General features: G+C 42.0%; 1 protein-coding gene across 6 annotated transcripts in view; it reads right to left on the bottom strand.

Annotated features, from left to right (window-relative positions):
- The window catches only part of GRIA3 (glutamate ionotropic receptor AMPA type subunit 3), a 197,324-nt gene that overhangs the window by 118,488 nt on the left and 57,043 nt on the right, over nt 1-21,793 (bottom strand). For all 6 annotated transcript variants that reach the window (XR_013538679.1, XR_013538680.1, XM_072981225.2 and 3 more), the window contains exon 3: nt 17,551-17,790. Coding sequence is in view for 4 of the 6 variants with exons in the window: in XM_072981225.2 (XP_072837326.1) it covers nt 17,551-17,790 (240 nt within the window). In the remaining 2 variants the exon portion in view is untranslated. The remainder of the gene's footprint in view (nt 1-17,550; nt 17,791-21,793) is intronic.

The raw sequence follows: 21,793 nt of genomic DNA on the forward strand, positions 1-21,793 counted from the left end.
TTTAGGCCTAAACCCAAACCATAGTCCAAACTGGAACAAACCCATTGGATCAGTGGGATTTGCTTAACTGTACACTCACTATTAGGCATGTGAATCAATGGGTCTCCTCTAGCACAGACAAATTGAATTTGGGGCTTAATGCATATTTTTTTTCTCCCATTAAGGTCTCCATAGTTTTCCAGGAAATGTCCAAAAGTAGTTTCTTCTCTCATCAGAAGCAAAAACATACCCAAAACAAGCACAGAAGAATGGTCTGCTTATTAAAGAAGGGGGCAAATAACTCATCAAAGGCTTTAAAATGTTCAATTTCTACAGAGTCTAAGAGCTGTTTTCCTGATTTGTGTAAATTTGTTGCAAGGATTACACACAGAGACAAACTGTATTTAGAAACTCAGAATCAAATTCAGGAGAAGTTCTCTCACAGGAGAGAAAAGGGCTGCTGAGATAGGATCAAATAAGCAAGGATTTATGACCAAGAACAATAGAAGGATATTTGGATGATTCAGTCCATATGGAATGTCAGATTATTATGCTTGATGATATTGGAGGGACTATGATCCCAAACAGGAGAGTCTGGTGTGCTCTTGTCCATGGGGTCACGAAGAGTCGGACATGACTAAACGACTAAACAAACAAATGATCCCAAACAGGGATGTATCGGGATGTAACAAAGAAGAGGTTCCTCTACTTTATATTGATTAATCTTAGTGCCCCTATTTAAAAAATAATGAGCAAAACAATCATTTAAAGCACATCTGGATCAGATCAAACACCTTTTCAGTCCAGCACTTCATTCTCCCACTGGAGAACCAGTTTCTTAAGACAGTGGTTCTCAACCTGTTTTACAGCCCCCTAGTTGCTTGGTCAGGGGACCGAGCTGCACTGTGATAGCTATTAAAAGGACATCATTATGCTATGTTAGTGATGTTAGATGGTCGGCACAACAAATCTGACCCAAGTTACTACAAGAATGCCCAAAGCATATGTATAACCATAGCAGGAAAGGTCTGTGGGTCATGGCAAGTTTAAGCAAGAGTCCTACATACTGTTTACACTACATCTGTGCTCCATTAGTGTAAATGGTCTACTGGTTGAGAGACACTAGCCAAAGGCAGCTTAGGAGAACTTCTAGAGATCATCCTATCCCCATTCTGAACCTTAGCCATTTCTGCACTCTGACCACCTCAAAATATTTTTCTTTAAAAAGGCTCTCTCTCTCTCTCTCTCTCTCAGTCTCTCAATCTCTTAATCTTTCTCTTTTCTTTTAATGAAAATAACCCTCCACATCTTCTAGTGGTCATTGTTTAAAAAATGGGGAGCGGTTATGGGGAGGCAGCAACCTAAGGTGGGCCAAACATAAACAGAAATGCTCCAGTGCTTCCTAGACAGCATAAAGAGAGTTATATATAAATTCTTTATGCCCTCTAGGAGGCATGCAGTATATAACACTTTGCCGTGTATAACTCTTTGCATTCTGCTGAATTTCTTGGGTGCTACATTTAGGATCTTAGGGGACTGAATGTGAGCTTTTCCCACCCTATGCCCTAGGAGCCCATACAGGGAATGTGAGGTTAATGCATGTCTTCTGGCATTATTCTCTAGTGACCCTGCTTCAGAATCAGCTGATGACCAAGACAGCATGTACTCAGAATAAGCTATGAATAGTCTTGTCCTTCACGAAATTGTCTAGCCTCCTTTTAGGCCATGATGAAGCCAAGATCAGCAATACCTCCAAATTAACTATGCCCTATGCGAAGAAATAAATTCATCCCATCAGCCCCAAACCTCCAGCTGATCAGCATTCTTAACATACCCTTCCTACACCAAGGCAAAAGCTTCACCTTCATTTCACCTGACAGAAATTGCTTACACGGGAGACACACTATTGATCGGGAGTGTATGTGTTGCCTGCACGGGCTAAGCTTGCCACACAATTAGGCCACATTCTCATTAAAGGCAAAAAAGTCTAGTGCACGTTCATTGCCTGCCAGCCAACAAGCCGTACTGACAACTTGTCCTGAAAGAACAGCTGTTCTCTTGAGGATTCCCCCTCCTCTTCCTAAACAACAACATCATAAAATCTCTCATTTATGTATCATGTGCTACTTTCTTCTGTTTCCTAACCTATTTTTCCCCTTCACGTGTTTCTGGCATGCTAATGGTTGCCTTGAAGGAATGTAGATCAGGAGGGTGGGTAGAAAAAGACTATACTTTTGATATTATTTCCAAGAAAGACAGATTTTCAGGATAGATATATTTGGAAGGCGGGGTAGTGGAAGATGAAGGAGGGTGCATAAATAAGCCATAGCAGCCTCAAGGCAGCAATCATATATGCGCTGACAATTTGAATTTCATGCTTTGTAACTTAAAAATAATTGCATTATGAAAGACATTGGCTGCATTGCATTACAGGATGCATGCCTTTAGTGGTGGTGGATGACTCCTGTTTCACAAGGTTAGGAAATTTGCTTTGGGTTTCAGCCTGAACTTTACAGGAGCTGTCCAAGGAGCTGAACCTAGCTTGGAGCCAGATTTCAGCACCAGGGATAGTTCTTGCAAAGTTCAGACTAAAACCAGAGAGGTGCCATCACTCTCACTGACCTTGAGTCACCAGGTGCCCTGATTCAACCCTCACAATCCAGGCGACTTCCATTCATGAAAAGGAAGTAGGGGAATAGGGGTGGGACTTTAAATTGGAAATGAATGAAAAAAAAAGATGCAAGATGCTTCCCTCCCCCCTCTGCATTCTCCTGGTTTTTCACTGAGTCCCAGAATCAAGCATCTTAACAATTGATACTTTGCTTGAACAAAAGAGGACTGAAGGAAAACTTTGTTTTTCTTTCATTTTCCTCTCTTTCATTTGTCCTTTCTTTCATCCAACCTCTGTTAAATGTCCCAGGAAATGTTCAATCAAATGGCGTTGTGACGGCTGCTTTTGGCAGCCAATCAGAATGCCATGGCTTGAAGAATACTTTCAGCACCAATGTCCTCTCTCTTTGCTGTGCAGTGAGCTAAATCATAGCCTCCTGGAATTCCTCCCACTGCCAAATAGTGAAGCACTGTCTGGGCAAGCCATAAAGTGCATGGTGTATTTTTTAAAAGACGAGCATCTCTTTGGAGATACAGTCTCCCCTCTACCTCCTCTCTCCACCCTAACCAGGTCTTTCTCTTACCAGCACATTGGCATCTGCCTGATATGCTGCTGCTGCAGATAAGCAGGGACCCACTCTGTCTGTTGCCTTGCTTTGCCTCTAATCCCAGCCCTCATGTGCACACATACAAAAGCAGCCAAATGAAAAGCCTGGATGTTTGATTGGTTGGCAGGCTGGCTATCTAAGAAGTTGTGAGAAGGCAGCATGGACCTATGTGTTCCCAATGAGCTGTGTTAATAATTCAATTCTTCAAAAACCCTCTAGTTAATGAATATGGGAGACAGTGCTTCCGTACCCATGATTCAAGAAGCCAGGAAATGGCCCAATATTGCTGTGCAATATCATGCCAACATTTTCTGCAGCGGAAAATATTCAAGCTTTACACAGCAAAGGGCAGCCTAAATATTGACCACACCCATGGCAGCAGTCAAGATGGTCTATAGGATACCCTCTTATGCTCACTACCATTCACAAAATGACACCATGCAAGGGAAAATCCCAGAAGCTGACTGCTTTTTTGATAACCACTTCTCACCCAAACACAAAGCAACTGTCAGGGTTGTTTTTCAACAAGTGTGACTGGCCCTGAGCAGGGGATAAGAGATCCTACCCAACAAAATGAAATTTTTCACCATGCACATCCATAGTGGGAATGTCAAATGCTTTGCCTCCGGCAACAAAATGGCTTAGGCTATCCCTGTTGGCCGGCAGTGATGGGGGTTGATCCGAGGGGTAGGAAAGCGAGCTGCCTCTATACAACGGCTGCATTCAATATGCCTGGAAAATATGTCTCAAGTTCCTGGAACATTACAGCCGACAGCGAGTGCAGTACAGTAGCAATAGCATCGGCTGACTTGTGCGGCAAAGAAGATACTAAAGACTTTGTGACATACAGTCAGCAGGCGCCTTCAGAACCCTTAAGAACTGGTGCTTGGACTCCTTTAACCTTCCCATGAGGGTCTCTCTTTTTTATCCATGTGGCCGGCCCTTGCAGTTGAATTCCCGTTCGCTAAACTCCAGATTTATGAGCCCAGTACAAATATGCTCCCCCCCAAGGGTCTAAGAAAACAGAGCTGGAGTTTAGGTTTTCTTTAGTTACAATCCTGGCTCCTGGGCATCACTACACTCTGAACCAGGCAGAGATGTTTGCTGCAAGTTTTCACAGGCCGACTTGGGTGTTTTCGGCTGATTTCTTGCACCATGTATGGAAAACACTGAACTGGTTCACACCAGAGCTGAGATTTTCTTTGCCCCTTCTTGAATAATTGGAGAATTTGCAACCCTCTGGAGAATATTTAGAGAACTAGGACCTCTCATTTCAACGCAAAGGAAATAGGCTAACCTGAATTTTCATTATATTTAGATCTTTCCTTAATTTCAGCATTAAGAACACAGAAGTTGTACTTGGTTCTGTTAACATCTTACCCTTTGCCACTGCTTTATGCCCTGTTCCCTGAACTAGTAGAATTTTGAAAAAAAATCATTCTCAGGAGTAGCACAGTTTAGGCAAACCTGTCTTTCGTTATTTTCCGTGCTTGTGGATTATTTCAGCCAGTGATTGTGTAAGGTTTGCATAATTTGCTGTGGCAAATTATAGTCAACAGACAAGGTGCCATGCCATGTCTGAGTCCTGTGCCTGATCCTGTGGCCAGTTGCACAACTGAGATGCACTCAGCACCTCACCAATAAGCTGTAATTAGCCATGGCAAGTTACACAAAACTTACATAATAGCAAAAGGATTCCTGCCTTCTTTTTCTTTCTTCCAGCAGCATGTCAGAAAGTATTCCAATGACTCAGAAGTAGCATTCAATCACACCCCAACAATGTTACTTGAAGTTTTGGTCTAATACAGATCATGGTTTAACACCTGAGACTGCTGTATGATTTGCCCTTAGACACTTTGTGGGGAGGAATTTTAAAAAATTACATGTACTGTATATTTTTGGCCAGGAATATAACTGTTTACTCAAGTGCATGTTTGCAAAGAGATCAAGGTTGGAACTCAATTATCCTGGCCTGAATTGGTCTAGATCACAGGTTCCCAACCTTACGTCTCCAGATGTTCTTCAACTAAAACTCCTGGAAGCCTGCACCACTAGATGTGCTGGTCAGGATTTCTGGGAGTTGTAGTCCAAGAACATCTGGGGACCAAGAGCTGGTTTGAATCATACTGAGCAGGTTGCTTTTTGCTATGGTATGTCATTTGGGGAAATCTTCACATTCCCATGCGAGGATCAACCACATGGCACATCAAGCAACCCTATTTAGCACAATCTGGACCAATCTTCTCTCCCTTTAAAGAGAAACAAAACAAAACTATCCTATTTCCTCCTCCATGCTTTGCTTAAGACACTTAATGTTCTGGAGAAATTGAAAGCTTCCTTCCGCTCCTTTGCAGAGAGGAAGAGAGAGTACATTTTCCAGTTCTTAATTGTTGGTAAGCAACACAGTGCATCAGTGATCTACTAAGATGCTTTTCAAAGCATTGTGGCTGCATTAGCAACAATCAAAAAGAAATGGAAAACTTCCTCTTCCTTCCCCTCTGCAGGGGAGTGACCATGAAAGTTCCCATTTCGCAAGACTGTTAAGCAGCTCCAGCAAATGGGACAGTTAGGCAGCTGCTTTAGTTTGATCCCAGTGATCACATACATCGGGGCCAAATCAAAACAGAGTGATCCTATCTGCACCAACAAAATAGTAGCCCTGAAAAGGTACAGATATATATAGGAGGAGGAAGAGTAAGTTTTAAATGTTTAATTGGAACGTCAAATGAAATCCATCTCTGTAAGTGAGAATACTGTAAGAATTGGTTTAAAATTAACTCAAAATGAGATCATTGCAGCCCCCAGATGAGTGAAGGTTTTATGAAGTTTGTATTTCTCCCCCTCCCCCGCTTCTTTTTCTTCTCTGCTTTATAAAACATTTGAGTCACCCACAAGGGGAATTAATGCTTTGCCAGAAAACATGACATGGATAATTAAACAAGTAAAAGAAAGCCGTTGAATCCATTGCATTAATTTTGAGAAGCAAATGACAGAGTAATAATTATGATTACAATAACAACAGCCGCATATGCTTTTGTTCGGCATGAGGAATCGTCAGCAAACTTGGGCCAAGTCACACACTTTAACATCAAGAGGGTGAAGGCTGCATGAAGTGATGGTACTCCCCCGCCTCCTCCTTTTTCAGTTCCTGTAACTTGGTTGGTTTTCAGTTTTGGTTTTTTTGGAACACAAGTCCCAGAATCCCTAGCTAGCATAATCGTGGGTCATGCTGGCCGTGGGTTTCCAGGAGCAGCATTTGGAGTGGGCCACTGCCTCCAGTTTTCTCCACATGTGGTCTAACATAGCTCTGAGCCAGAAATAAAGAGAAAGAGAGACCTGTAGTTCAGTGGAAGAGCATCTGCTTTTCAAGTCTCAAATTAATAGTAAAAAGGTAAAGGTTCCCCTTGACAATTTGTCCAGTTGTGTCTGACTCTAGGGGGTGGTGTTCATCTCTGTTTCCAACCCATAGAGCCAGCATTTGTCTGCAGAGAATCCTCTGTGGTCACATGGCCAGGGTGACTAGACACGGAACGTCGTTTACCTTCCTGATGAGGTGGTACCTATTTATCTACTTGCAGCTTTGCATTTTGCATGCTTTCGAACTGCTAGGTTGGTGGGAGACGGGACAAGCGATGGGAGCTCACTCCGTTGCATGGGTTCGATCTTACGACGGCAGGTCTTCTGACCCTGCAGCACAGAGGCTTCTGTGGTTTAACCCGCAGCGCCACCACGTCCCTCCAGAGCAAATTAATAGAAAAGGCCCCAAATTAATTTTCAGGTATGGGTAGGAGAACTTGAGTTTTTGATCCTAGAAAGGCACTGGCTGTCCAGGTACATAAAAATGAAACTAGAAGAACCCACTGGGTGACTCGTCAGTCGGTGGCTAGCTTTGCTCCTACAATCAAAAATCATGGCAGATATTGAGTGCAAGGGAGGAGAAGCATGTCTGGGAATATGAATGTGACAAGGACTTGATGATGTTTTATTTATAACGTCACCTGCAGTCTATTGTTTGAGTGACCGCAAGAGACTTTTCTGGACTGGGGTAATTGTCTATTTATCCAGCACTAACCAGTCATTCCTTCTGGCTTTTGAAATTCAAAGAGAGACTCACCCCTCTGCTAAGTGTTCTGGCCCTTTCTTTCATTGCTTGGTGGCAGTTGTTTGCTGCTGTTGATCTGTTTGGTTGGTTACTAGTATGTGTGGAGTAAAGAAAGCAGTATATGTAGGTTTATAATTTCAAGCAACTTTAACTAAAGAGATTTTTTTTAAAAAAATTCTTCCTCCTGCAAATGTCTCAGAGTGAACTGTTGAGACTTTAAGTGCCAGTTAATGAGAAAGAGGTGGACTGTCTGGGGAACCTGAACTTATTCTCCTCTGTGGATTTCTGTACTTCTGTTGGGTAGCAAAAAGAATACTTTGCCAGAAATTCAAAACTCTGCAACATTATTCAAAACATGTACTGTTTTCAGTGATTTCCCCCTAAATCTTAGAATACTGGAACTCCACACTGAGTTTCCTCTGCACCAGAAAGATTTCCTAGATTGCTATGAGAAACAAGACCACAGTCTCATTTCCCCCCTGCTGTTTATTATTCTACACAAGATATTGCCCAACTCAGTGCAGCTTAATAACCTTTACAGTAAATCCTTTCTCCACTGGAATTGTATTTGGATGAATATCAGGAAAACTTCCCAACTGTATGAGCAGTATGACAATGGAACCAATTGCCTCAGGAGATAGTGACTACTGGCGGTGGTTACAGGAAGCAACAGATCCACTGGCTGCCTGTCTGTTTCCACGCCCAGTTCAAAGTGCTGGTTATGACCTATAAAATCCTATGTGGTCTGGGTATAGGCTATCTATGAGACTTCCTGGCTCCTAAGCTCTTCAGGGAAGGCCTTTCTGTCAGCCCCGTTGTCATCTCAGCTATGCCTGGAGGAAACACAAGAGAAGGCCTTCTCTATGGCTGCTCTCAGGTGGTGGAATGGCCCCTTTGGGAGGTTTGGTTGGCCCTGAATCTCTTGTCCTTCTGGCAACAAGTAAAGACATTTCTTTTCAAGCAGTTTTTTTTCCAATTATGTAGGGCAGTGGTCTCCAACCTTGGTTCTCCAGATGTTCTTGGACTTCAACTCCCAGAAATCCTGGCCAGCAGAGGTAGTAGTGAAGGCTTCTGGGAATTGTAGTCCAAGAACATTAGGAGACCCAAGGTTGGGGACCACTGTTCTAGCAGACACAGTGGGGACTGAAACTCTGCAGTGCCCCAAACCACTTAGCTAGGTATAAAAGCACTTATGTACATATAAGCTAGGCATACAAATACTCTGTGGCTCAAGAGTCCTATATACCAGTGATCCCCAAACTTGGGCCTTCTGATGTTCTTGGACTACAACTCCCAGAAGTCTTCACCACCACCTCTGCTGGCCAGGATTTCTGGGAGTTGAAGTCCAAGAACATCTGGAGGCCCAAGGTTGGAGACCACTGATATAGGGCACTTAAGCTGGATGCTTCTGTGATTTTAGGTCTAGTATTTTAAGTGTGTTTTTAAAAGGCTGTTGATGTTTTAATATAAAAAACATTTTAATTTGGAACACTATAAAAGTTTTTAAATTTAATAATTTATTGTCATTTTTATAAGATCTTCACTTGTATTTTAACTATTCTGAACCTCCTTAAGTCCTTTTACTGGAGAAAGCAGGCATAGAGATGACATAAATAAGTAACTAATAATTGATAAATTTCTTCTAGAAAAAGACTACCATCCTACTTCTGAGAAATCTTGGGAGGTTTCGCTGGGGGAAAAAAAAATCTCAGTGCAGAGAAATCTCTCTATGATGAGAATAGAGAGATTGTTCTCTCCTGCCCTCTGTTTTCACTCTCTGATATTATTTTCCATATCAATTGTTCAGATTGTTCTGAGTGCTGTTAACAGCATTCCTGAACTATAAAAGCACCTTAGTCTGATTGAGCAGGTAATCGGCACCATGTTAAAATCACCAGGCATCCAATAGGGAAGCATTTAAAGCACTAAATCCTTCTCTTAAAATGCTAGTATATAAGTAGCTCTCTGAAGTAGATTGGGCCTCCTGCCATGCTTAATGGCAAATGTTCATTTCATCTCCCCTCATTTCTGTCCAAGCTATTGCTTTTGGCATCTAAATAATATAGTGACTGATGAAATTGACCAGCCTGCCTGTTCCATTTTTAACAGTAGCAACTCCTACATTAAGCAGTCTGAATGAAGCACTGCCAGTTTTATCCATTCTCCTTCACTTTGATAGATGGAAAAAGCAGCTGCTCCAGTGTTTGCACACAGAAATGCTAGGAATTCATCTCCATGCTATTATATATGGGAGAAGTATCTAAGGAACATCTCCCTGTATTGTACATGGTGGTGAACGATAGACTCAGACTGGTCTTGAAAAATGTTATCTCCATGTTAAGCTGCTAAGCACTTGTTCAGCTCTGAATAAGAAGCCCTCAGTGGAGTTCAGGCAGAATCTATAAAACATCTCAAAAAGGTCAGCGCTATTTCATGGTAAACCTATTATACTTTTCCAGGTTCCCTTAACACAGGGCCCCTAGAACACCCCATGACCAAGGGAAAAAAGCCACCAAATGAAGAATTGTGTCACTAGGAGCCCCTAAGGGCACGATTCACAGCAAGCTTCCCACATAGTTCAGGGTTCAGAAACAGCCTTTTTGATAAAACTAAGTAAACAGAAAGTCAACCTCTGGACATGTCTGGTTTTGCAAAAAGTGGGAGGTATGGCTCTTGGAAGCTTCACAGCTGTCTACTCTTGTTTATGCCACCCACCCCTTTCTTCCACAAACACACTCCTGCTCATGGGCTACCATGGACATGCTGCCCTTCCACTGAAAGTGCAGAAAGATCTGGGCCTAACAGCAGAGCTGTATTCCAGATTCTTTATCAGAATGGAATCCACAAGGTCCATTATGGGCATGTGTAGCTGCCACCTCTGTTTTAACATGTTCGTTCCAAGTTCTGATCACTCCCTTGCATCAGTAACATCAGTAGAACATTAGGAGAAGCTTCTGGGCAGTAAGATGGTGTGATAAGATACTCAATTACCGTATTTTTTGCACCATAAGACACACTTTTTCCCCACAAAACACGGGGGTGGAAAGTCTGTGCGTCTTATGGAGCGAAGAAAACAGATTATATTTTCCTGTTTTCTTCTCCTAAAAAATTGATGCGTCTTATGGAAAGGTGCGTCTTATGGAGCGAAATGTATGGTACATAGAAGGCGATTGGTACTTCTATGTTGGGTATCTTCAGAGAAAAGTTAGATGGTCATCTATTGGGTAAACGCTAATACCTGTGTTCCATGCATCAAGCAGAATTGGGATTTCATTCTAACAAGGATCCCTTCACTCCTGTTGTTCTATATACTTTATGATATTTCAAGCAGCAAGTGCCAGGGTTGTATTATCATAAGCATACTCTCATTTGTAGACAGGTATGAGTTATGAGTTCAATCTGAATAGATCAACCAGCTTTGGGCAGAGGTGAGGCCATTGTCCATGTATTTGGCAAAGATTCCAAGAATCTGGATAGGCAGCATGGATAGAAGGTGGAGGTCAACTTTGACATTCCCCTTCACAAAGACTCTGCTGGCAATACACACAGCATGCATAACTCCCAGACAGTCTCTCCCTGGTGTCCAGTTATTTGCAATATGCATACAGACAGCCTTGAAATGCTGGCTATATATTTGTTCTAATCTTTTCAACCCCTCCCTCCGATACTCCAAAACATCTGGAACACTGACCACTGGACACTGAATTTCCCCTTCCACACCTGCCTTTACTGACTGCATGAGTTCTTTCTCCTTTCTGAAGCTGACTCAGCAAGGTGAGGCATATCACTATGAAACAAACTGAAATGAGGCCAGCCCAGAGAGATGCAACATATCTACAAACACAACATCTCATTTCGGATGCACGCGAGGTTGTTGCTCAAAGTGTTATAAAGATAAGTTTGAAATTTCAGAGCGAACAAAGTACCCTTTACTTAAATTATTTACACATCCACATATACCATGATAATTAAAAATGCCGTATCCTATTCTGGATGAGTAGCTCATGCATGCATATTTATGGTCTGATTAATATTTCAATGGAATATATTAAAATACGGTCCTTCTTATAAGCAGTGCATGGTTCTGACTCTTGAGTGGTCAGACTTCCAAAAACGAGTAGATATTGTCTAAAAGGGCGGGGTAAAAATCGAATAAATAAATAAATAAAAACATGAGTATTGTCAGTGCTGCCTTCCTTTCATTTCTCTCAAATTGTTTGCAGTCCTATTTAACCTTAACCAGGGTGTGGTTTCTCTACATGACCCCCAAGGTATTTTTCACACTTTCTTACTTGATCATGACAATTGGACACTTATAGCCCTTGGGATGTTTTAGAACTGTCAATAACAGCATCCTTCACCACTGACTATCCTAGCTAGAGAGAAAGGGAGCTATAGTCCAGGAACATCTGGAGAGCCACGGCTGCCCATCCCCAGCAACTGCAGGTATGACAGTGAATCTCCTCCAGAACCTATTTGGGGATGGGGCTGAGCAGCACCCTGGATAGCTCCTCTAAAGTTCAGACTAAAACTGAGAAAGTATTCCCCACATACAAAACTGTAGTCACTAATCACCCTGCCCAACAACTTCTCCATAACTAACACAGTCTGAATTTGAGTATATTGCTTCATGCAAGAGGCGAAGCAGACTCGGCCTGTACAAACTGTGATAAATCAAGACAAACATCGGATGCAGCTGCTAAAGCTTTAGGTGCTAAAACTGGGGACATTGACTGCCCTGTTTGATGAGCCACCAATGCACATGTTACATAGAATTATCTGCTTAAGCTTCTGAGCCTGCAATAAACCTGCCAGGCAGGCTGGCCACTGCATCCTTTCCGGACAAAAATAAACTTTTAAAACAGCTGTTTCTGAACTCTGATTGTTCCAAGAGTGTGAATCCCCTGGGGGAAACCAGTGGGTCAGGTTTGTCCCCAGGGCTGAGATTCCTTTCATTTGCAATGTAAGATCAGGACTGCAGAGCAGCGCCCCTTCTGTTTTTTTCTTCTTGGCCACCCCAAAGGATGATTCAAACTTATGAATCCAAGCTTCATGATCAATTGTCTTTCCCCCTCTTGCACTCGCAATGATCCATTGCACATGTGGGTCTTCTTTCCCTGTTGTGCAAGAGAGGATTCGTTTCTCCTTTGCACACATGGAAGCTGCACTGTGTTGGTCTAAAAGCTGCCGATCTCCTACAACACAGAGTATTATGCTCTGTCGTTGCCAACAGGATGCTGCCCATTAGATTATGCTATCGTGACCCTTAATCATTTGAGATGAGCTGATTGTGATCTGCTGTCTGTGGTTACCCAGCAGCACCCATTCCAGCAGGCTGCAAAACAGAGGAATTAAAACAGACCTCTTCCATTCCAGCATGTCTTCTGGGAGACTAGCTAACCACCTTGTAGCAGTCTTTGCAGCAGGCTGTCTTGCCCGTTGCCTTCTAGCTGCTCTTTTGAAGAACTGTAGCATGGAACTCCTGAACTCGTGTTGCACAGCAGGTACTGTGCTGGATCTGGGTTCAAATTCTTCTTTTGGCATGACAATTCCCAGGAATGTGGTGGCAAGTATAGGCTACTCTTTAAACATCTCACATAGTTTGAACACCTTAACACGATTGCCATAAGTTAGAAAGAACTTTACAACACACAACTAAACTGAAACAAAACTTGCCTCCTCCTCCTCCTCCCACCACATCCTTTTTTTCCTTTACGTGATATGTGTAAAACTGACATTGATAAACTTTAATCATCCTACTCAGCTTGGTATGGAGCCTCATGCTACAGTGGTTAAGCTGCCAATACTGCTGCCAAAACTTTGCTCACAATCCTAGTTCAATCTTAGGTAGCCGGCTTGAGGTTCATAGCCTTCCATCCTTCCAAGGTTGGTAGACTTAGTACCCAGTTCATGGGGAGGGGGGTTTGGCGGGCGGGCAATGTGTAGCCTGCACAATTAAACTGTATACCACCCAGAAAGTGCTTTAAGAGCTATGGGGTGGTATATAAGCAGCATGCTTTGGGTGCTTTAGAAGCCTTTATAATTAAAGGGTGGAGTATGACATTTCCAAATGGATAACAATACAACATGGATAGTGCAAGCCCCCGCTTGTAAGAACCTCATAATAAAACACAAAGCCGACATCAATCCATTTTTGATTGTAAGAGGCTACACAGCTTCCCAACAGCAAACACAAAGTTTAAAACTTGTTGGATTTCTTGCATTAATCAAACTACAGTTTAATTTTCTTTTTTTGAAAAAAATTGCTAGGAAGTATAATTTCCCCAGTAACTCAATCTCCAAGCCAGGATAAAACAGCTCAACAGCCAGCAATTTCTCCCCAGTTTTCCGATTCTGATGACTGCCTAGTAAGCTAATAATATTTACACAGAAAGAGAGGAGGTGTTTAAATGATAATGCATCTTAAGAACTGACAGAAAATTGCTCTGCACAGTCTCCCAGTACTTTTTATGCCCTGAAGCAGCAAGGAATTGATGGTACAAATTATTTAAAAACATGACAGTACCAGTTTCTCTCCCCCCCCCCCCCCGCTTCTGCCCCTAATTTCACTGGGATTCTTGGCAGTGACATCTGTGAATTCTTTCATTTCACTATCAGATTCAAGCAATCATTGCGTATGATTACCGGGAGGTTCCCAAAATGCTCTTTTTATTTGAAGGCTCATCGTAACGGCCGCCCAAACTGCTGAAGGTTTCCAGTGCTGTCAAACATAGTTACAATTCTCGAGAAAATGGGATTGATGAGGGTCTGTTTCTCAGACAGCAACGGCTGGTCCCCAAATTTCCGTTTGCTCCTGTCTTCAAAGCAAAATAAAATTGCATCGCTCTGAATTTCTCAGGCACATGCTCCCTTTCCCGGAATGGACGGAATACATGTTGCCATTTTGAATAGGTGGTTGGAAAGTCAAAGGAAAGAGAGAGCCCCCAAATATAGCTCTAATGTCTCTATGATATTAAAAGCTGATCCAGGGCATTTAACCACCTAAGGCAAGCAAGTAATAAATGGTACCTTTTTCCACCTACCCAAGTCAGGCTGCAAAGCAACAATGTCAGCACTAGCTATTTTGGCAGCCTAAGACAGAAAAGCCTGCAAATACCTCTCCCCATTTTTGGCAGTAAAAATCAAATAATAACAAATCAAATATCAAACACCCCTTTTGTACCACCTAAAATTTGCTGCCTGAGCCAGCTGCCACTCCATGTCTAATGGTAAGACTGGCTCTGAGTTCCCTGACCATCCTGTCCTGCCAGTGAGAGACATACATGGAGGCTTTCCTGTACAGATGTTCCAGCTGCAGCACCTTTGATTTCCCAGGTGTTTGAGAGTTCATTTCCAAAACCAGAAGCTCTCTTTGAAGTTCAAAATGTCTGGAGGACCAAAGCTTCAGAACTTCTATTCTAGGGTACGTTATGTTATGTGCCATCAAGTCGGAACTTATAGCAACCCTAATAGGGCTTTCAAGGTAAGTGAAATATTTAAGGAGTGGTTTTACCAGTTCCACACCCTCAGTGTGTTTCCATGGCCAAGTGAAGATTCAAACCCAAATCTCCCAACTCTTATTCTGTCACTCTACCCACACCACTATACTGGGTATCTCTGAGTGGTTTAGGTTGTCTCAACACAATGAGTCATTATGACACACAGTTTCCAAACCAGGCAATTCCTTGAGTCCACCACAAGAATGAGGGACTACCACTTTAATTTTCTTGTTGAGGTTTTCTGCAATTTGCACAAACTGTGCAAAAATCTAGTGTGTTGAAATTAAGTGCACACACATGCACACAGCTAACATAGAAACACTGGCTCGTTGAGCAAAGAATTCATCCCATGCTTTTTCTTTAAAAGTCCATACAACATGGCAGTAGGTGTTACAGCTTTTTGCAACCCTCATTACTATCGTTTCTGTAACCATTGGCCTTGGCAAATGCAAAAACTCTAGCTGAAACCAGCAGAAACTATATCGTTATTTTTCAGGTAAGCAGAGGGGGCAAAGTCCAGCATTTGATTATCACATCAAGAATTAAAGAAGCATGGATCTTGAGGTCCAGCACTTACTGCCTAATATTACCTGCCTGGCTTTTATTTCACTGGTAAACATCAAAGCAGTGATAAAAAGTTGGTGTTTGTAGGCACATTATACATATTGCACTACGATGTATATGATGTGATATGTAATTGCGTAGATTGAACAGAGACTACAACAGAGACATAACAGAATCAGAACAGATTATATTCTCCAGCTAAAAATAGGGTGGCTCAAAGCCAGTTCTATTCTGTCTGGAGCCACGTGGTGGTTTCAACCCTCTGAATAGCCAGCCTGCATTTACTTAGAAGCAATTAATTTTGAATCCTGCCAAATTGATTCAGGTCAAGTGATTAGCTAACTGAGGCCAATGTCACGACATTTTCCAGCTCCACAGAAGCTCCACATATTTAACACCACCCACCACTAAACAGAGCATTACATCTCATTTTGCATCGTATCCTGTTTACTGTTATAAGTGCAACTTTATTACAGAGTTATAGAAGTTTGTTTTCACATTAACTGCCTTGGATCCATCCAATGGAATTCTGGGTCTTGCAGTTCAAGAAAATACTTAGCATTCGCCTAAAACAACAATATTGCTCTCCAGTACAGAAACTAAATTGCAAATAACCAGATTCAGACAGAGTGACACAGTCATGACAGTTAAGGTGGTATCAAATTCTTGCAACTGTCCATAACATTTATAGAGCTGCTACACAGCATGCTTTATGTAAATAGTAGAAATAGAAGGGGGGGGGGGGGGAACCGCCCTTCCCTGCTTTTAAAATTCAGTGTTTCAAGGGATGAAAAATACCTGTAGCCATAAATAGTAACTCACTGATTAAATTAAAGTCATAAAGAAGAACGGACAGATATACAGTGGCGGGAAGTGCCTTGAACAGGAAAAGCTATGAAATCACAAAATGTGTGAGATTTCAAGTTCTCTAGAACCATTCACCTGATCAGACTGTTCAAAAAACCGAGGGGAGAAAGGAAAGAATTCTCCCACAATTTTTTTTGCCAGATATTTTATGTCACTTCAGGCACTTTCCACCCCCTCCCCTGATTTTAAAATTATCTACGTTGATGAAGCCTTCTAGAGGACCCAAAAGCTTTCAGATTTTGTGAATTTGTGGTTGTCCCTCATAAGAGCATTTTTCACCTGTGAATTTTGGATTTTGTTTCATTTAAGGTGCTGGAATCGCTCCCCTTGGTGTGCCAGGCTTTTATGTGCTAAAGTATTTTGTACCAAAGAGTATTCAGTGAAGTGACCATCCCTCAGTCTGCAATCCAGGCACAGCTTTTCTATATACAATAAGACTCTCCACAACATTAGAATCTGCTGATTCACTTATCTGCCTGCCTGAATACTAAATAAAAACAACAACAACCCAGAAATAAGCATTTACATGTATTTCCAGGGTAGAACTGCCCCCTAGAGCAGGGTTGGGCAATTAATTTCTATAGGAGTGGGGAACATGAAAAATCTGAACTGTGTTCGGGGGCCAAACCAACTTTATTTAAAAATAAAATAAAACAGTGATGTTATGATTGTTTTTATTTTAAACTTGTTAATCTTCACAAATACTAAAGAGTTTTTTTTTGCGGGATGTTAAAGATAAGCAACTGATCAACTTTAGGCAAAAAGCTATAAATGGTTTTGATGTTCAAAACTGTCCGCGGGCCGGATAGGAGCGGCTCGCGGGCCATATTTTGCCAGTTCTGCCCTAGAAATCATGCAATGTATAGTGTTCAATATAGTACTACTGCATTTTTTTTTTACGTCCATGGGGATCCTTGCAATTGATCCCTCATGGATACCACAGTTCTACTGTAATCTTATGTTTGTGAAGTGTATGCAAAACACAGAGATATGCTATAACACAGAGCAGCTATGAGCTGATCATACTTCACACTACTCTATAAATATTGTTATGAGTATTCACTGGAAAGGCACATGAAACTCTGTTGAACCACTAAACAAAATGGAGTCCATTCCTCCCTCACCTCCTGTGTTGATTGCCACAACTGGAAGAGCCAGACTGCATTGCTCATGGCCCGATTAAGCCAGAGGGCTGTCAGTTGCCAATCCTTAATGTAACTTGATAATGAAATGAGACATTTCAATTCAAGTCTACTCTTCACCTTATCTAGGAGTGGTAAGCAAAGAGCAAGATGAGAACTTTGGAAATAACGTTTCCTACCTCTTTCTGTGTCATACAGGTATACAAACTTTTCCCAGTTGTAATACGTTAGAAGGCTCAAGATCGCTCCTTTCAGGGCTGGCCGCATTTGAATGACAAACTGCACGTCAGCATCCGTCGAGAAACTGGGCGTGATGAAAGAGGTGTGCAGTGCCCCGCAAAACGATGTCAGGGTGTTCATCGACATCTGGTCGTAGAATCCAAAGATAGCATAGACTCCCCTGGAAAACTGTGAACAGACTAAGAAAGAGAAGAAGAAAATGGTTACAAACGAGAGGCAGCCAAGAAGAACTAGAACAGCAAGCAGATAAAGATAAAGATGTTGCCTTGACAACTAGCTAACAACCAAGCAAGTAATGATGGTCTTTATTTCAGAAAAATGCAAGTAGCAAAGATCATATTCTAGAATGGAATGGCCCATGCATTTGTTACCTCTGCAAACAAAACAAAACACCCTATGTCAGTGGTCCCCAACCTTGGGCCTCCAGATGTTCTTGGACTTCAACTCCCAGAACTCCTGGCCAGCAGAGTTGGTAGTGAAGGCTTCTGGGAGTTGTAGTCCAAGAACATCTGGAGGCCCAAGGTTGGGGACCACTGCCCTATATAACTAATAGGACAGGGATTTTGACAAGTCTGTAATCCCAAGTTCCAAGTCCCTATGAAAACCATTTTTTTCTTCCCCCCCCCAAAAAAGGGAAGGGTGGGAGGGTTCACAAATCAAATCATGAGTGTCACTTAAGCTCAACTTAAGTGAGTCCCCCATCCCTGCAATCTGGTATACATACATACATACATACATACATACATACATACATACATACATACATACATACATACATACATACATACATACATACATACATACATACATACATACATACATACATACATACATACATACATACATACGGATTCAGAACAGACTAACAGAATTCATAAATTCTTGCATTTGATATACACAAGCAGATGGATACTTGCACTGATTTTTAAAGATCTAATTGTGGCTGGTTGAAAGATGCTTTACTGTCTATAACTTCACTGGTGTTTGGAAACCAACCATTTTTAATGTGATGATATATTTTACAACACAAGATTCATAGAGGAGCCATTGCATGAGACAAATGCTGTAACCTTTAGACACACTATTGCACTCCCAAGTACTACCTCAAGAGTATTTGTTACTTCTGCAAATCATAATACGTAGAATCTGTAAAGCCTGCTAAAGCAATCTTAGAAAGAGGGAAGATTCTGTGCAATAGCTCCTTGACACAGCATCAGAGGTAGCTTCTTAAACAGCTGTTCCAAGGAGGCGAACTACGACAACAGCACCTTTTTCATTACCATGCACAAGAAACTCAAATGAAACAATACCAACCCATTAAAAAAATCCAGCCAGGAACAGAGAGATGAGGTATTGTGAACAGAAACCAAGCAGAAGATGATGGAAACATATTTGGACCAGGGGGAGATGAGCTGAAGAGTTGATATATATTGCCTTAACTCAGGGAATGAATACTGGATTTAAATATGAAGCAAAATATTAACAGCAGCCTCGGCAGCATGAAAGAAGATATGAAATCAGCTAGAACGCTAACATTTGTTTCTTCCCTGAGGTCTGACAGGAGCATTAAATCCATAGCTACACATATATCTATGCCAGAAGGAAAATATATGTATAGGAATTTTCATCAATGTAAACAAAAGACAAAACATAAAAATATCAAGAACAAACAACTGTGCAGGCAGTTTTGCTTACAGGCAAAACAGTAAGAGTGGAAGAAGACAATGCAGTGGGGGAAGCAAGGAGAAAGCATCTCTGCCCAGTAGGCTTTCTAGCCATCACTTCCAGGGGAGAGAACCAATGTTTCAGGACTTCATGGCACAGTACGGGCTAAATCTAATTGTTATTCACCATCTAGTGCACCCAGCTCATCAGGTTTCTTTAGCCAAGGAGAGTCAGGCTTGATTAGTCCATGGATGGGAGATAACCACCCAATGCCTAAGATCTCTGTGCATAGCTAGGCAAGGATCCCAACAGAGATTTGAGGAAGTGGCTGGGCTTCAGGGGCAGGTTTGCAGGCTCCAAAACCATCTCAAGCCCCCTTATATATCTGTAGAAAATATAGAACAAGGTATCTATCTAGCTATTTGCTTAAAGTCATACATATATACAAACACATACATATAAATACATACACACACATACACGATAGATAGATAGATAGATAGATAGATAGATAGATAGATAGATAGATAGATAGATAGATAGATAGATAGATAGATGAGAGAGAGAGAGAGACAGAGACAGAGAGAGATAGACAGATAGATACAGTAGATGCGTGCGTGCGTGCGTGCGTGCGTGCATGCATGCATGCATGCATGTGTGCCGCCTCAAACAGCCCTTTCTGAGCCCAGTGGCATCCTGCTGGAAAAATCTGTTCCCCAAACCTCCTGAGGTTGCCCCAGAGAGGTGTTGGTAGCACGGCCAGGGACTCGAATCACCAGACTTGCTGTCAAGCTGAGCTTAAGTCACATCAGTAATTCAACTCAAACTCGACTCGAAGTTTTTTTTAAGTGACTTCACACATAACTCAGAATGCACCCATCCTCTCCCTTTTTTCTGAGGACAACAGCTTGGTTTTAATAGAGACTCGGGCTTGGGGCTTGGGACTCCGGACTTGGTATCGAGGACTCAGACTTGAACTTGGGACTTGGACTCAAAGACTTGGACTTGGAACTTGATACCAAGGTCTTGGTCTTGGGACTTGGCACTAAAGACTCAGACTCGGACTTGGGACTTCGTACAAAAGACTTGCACTTGGTACTTGGTACCAAAGATTGGACTTGGGACTTGATACCAAAGACTTGGACTTGAGACTTGGTACCGAAGACTCAGACTCAGACTCAGACTTGGGACTTGGACCCAAAGACTTGCCAACATCCCTGGTTGCTAGTCAGAGTTATCAAAACTGGGCTAGATGACAGTGTCCGATCTTCCTGTGCACTGAATGGGACTTGTTAATGCCATTGATTCCACTGGACTGCTCTAATAGACACTTGAATGTTTGCATTTGAACCCAGGTTAAATCTTGAACATCAAAAACTGAAGACCTCCATATTTTCGGAGATTGTTGATTTGTTCACAACTGGGTCATTTAACTCACATCTTGTTTGCAATCATTATATATATATATATATATAAAGGAAAGTTTAATATCCTGTCTTTCATTTTAAATTATACCTCTTAGCTCTCAACAGCCCCATCAAATGACAGTGAAACAAACACACTACAAAAATGCCATGACTACAATGAAGAACACGGTACAAATGATCAGGAAAAAATACAGTTATGAATTTAAAGGCAGAGGTAAAAGCCTGATAGAAACTTCGTTCAGCCTGGAAACAGACTGCCTTGGAAAGCACTGGATCCATTTGCACGGGAAGATTTTAAACCCCGTGTGGATGGCCATCTGTCAAGGATGCTTTGGCTATCAATTTGCTGCATTGACATGAGTTGGACTAGATGGGTTTCCTTCCATCTCTACAATTCTCTGATCCTATGGCCCTAATTCAGGCGTTCTGAAAGTGGGTGCCCAGCACAGGTGCTTCCCCTGCCCCCTTAATTATCTCTTTCAACATAAAACAAGGGAGGGTCTGAAGAATGGGGGGGGCTGCTGTATCTGTGCAGCCGGTCAGGATGAAATGGAATCCCATTTTTTTCATGGTTGAGCTGATGTTGGCCATGTGGGAGGGGAGGTACAGGGATAGCAGTTTGGACTGTTGTTTTTTGTGCTCTGCAAGCAACTACAGCATGCTTTTCTTATTACGTGTATCAAAGGCACACTCAAAATGCCGAAGTAGGGGGTTTATGAGTCTACAAGGGGTTTGCTTGGTGCTCTGAATGCAGAAAGGGTCACAAAAGTGTAGACGCCAACTTGCAAAGCCTAGATGTTCTTAAACTAGAGCTCCCTTCATTCCAAACCTGCAAGCGTACTGGGTAGGAATGATGGGTGATGTAGTCCAGGGACACTTGGAGACGCTCCTTCAAGAAAAGGAAACAGAAATGTTATGTTAACTGCCATAGACACTACTGGAACAAAGTCAAATGACAAGTTTAGAAGGGATGATTTAGGTGAGGAGAGTAGCAAGGAAAATGACACTTTCTCTCTTCCTTCTCATGATCTTGGAGCTGCTCAGGATTTGCCTCGGTTGACTTTACAATAACAAACACTATGAAGATTAA

This window comes from Pogona vitticeps, chromosome 11 (genome assembly GCF_051106095.1).
Source record: "Pogona vitticeps strain Pit_001003342236 chromosome 11, PviZW2.1, whole genome shotgun sequence".
Taxonomy (NCBI): domain Eukaryota; kingdom Metazoa; phylum Chordata; class Lepidosauria; order Squamata; family Agamidae; genus Pogona; species Pogona vitticeps.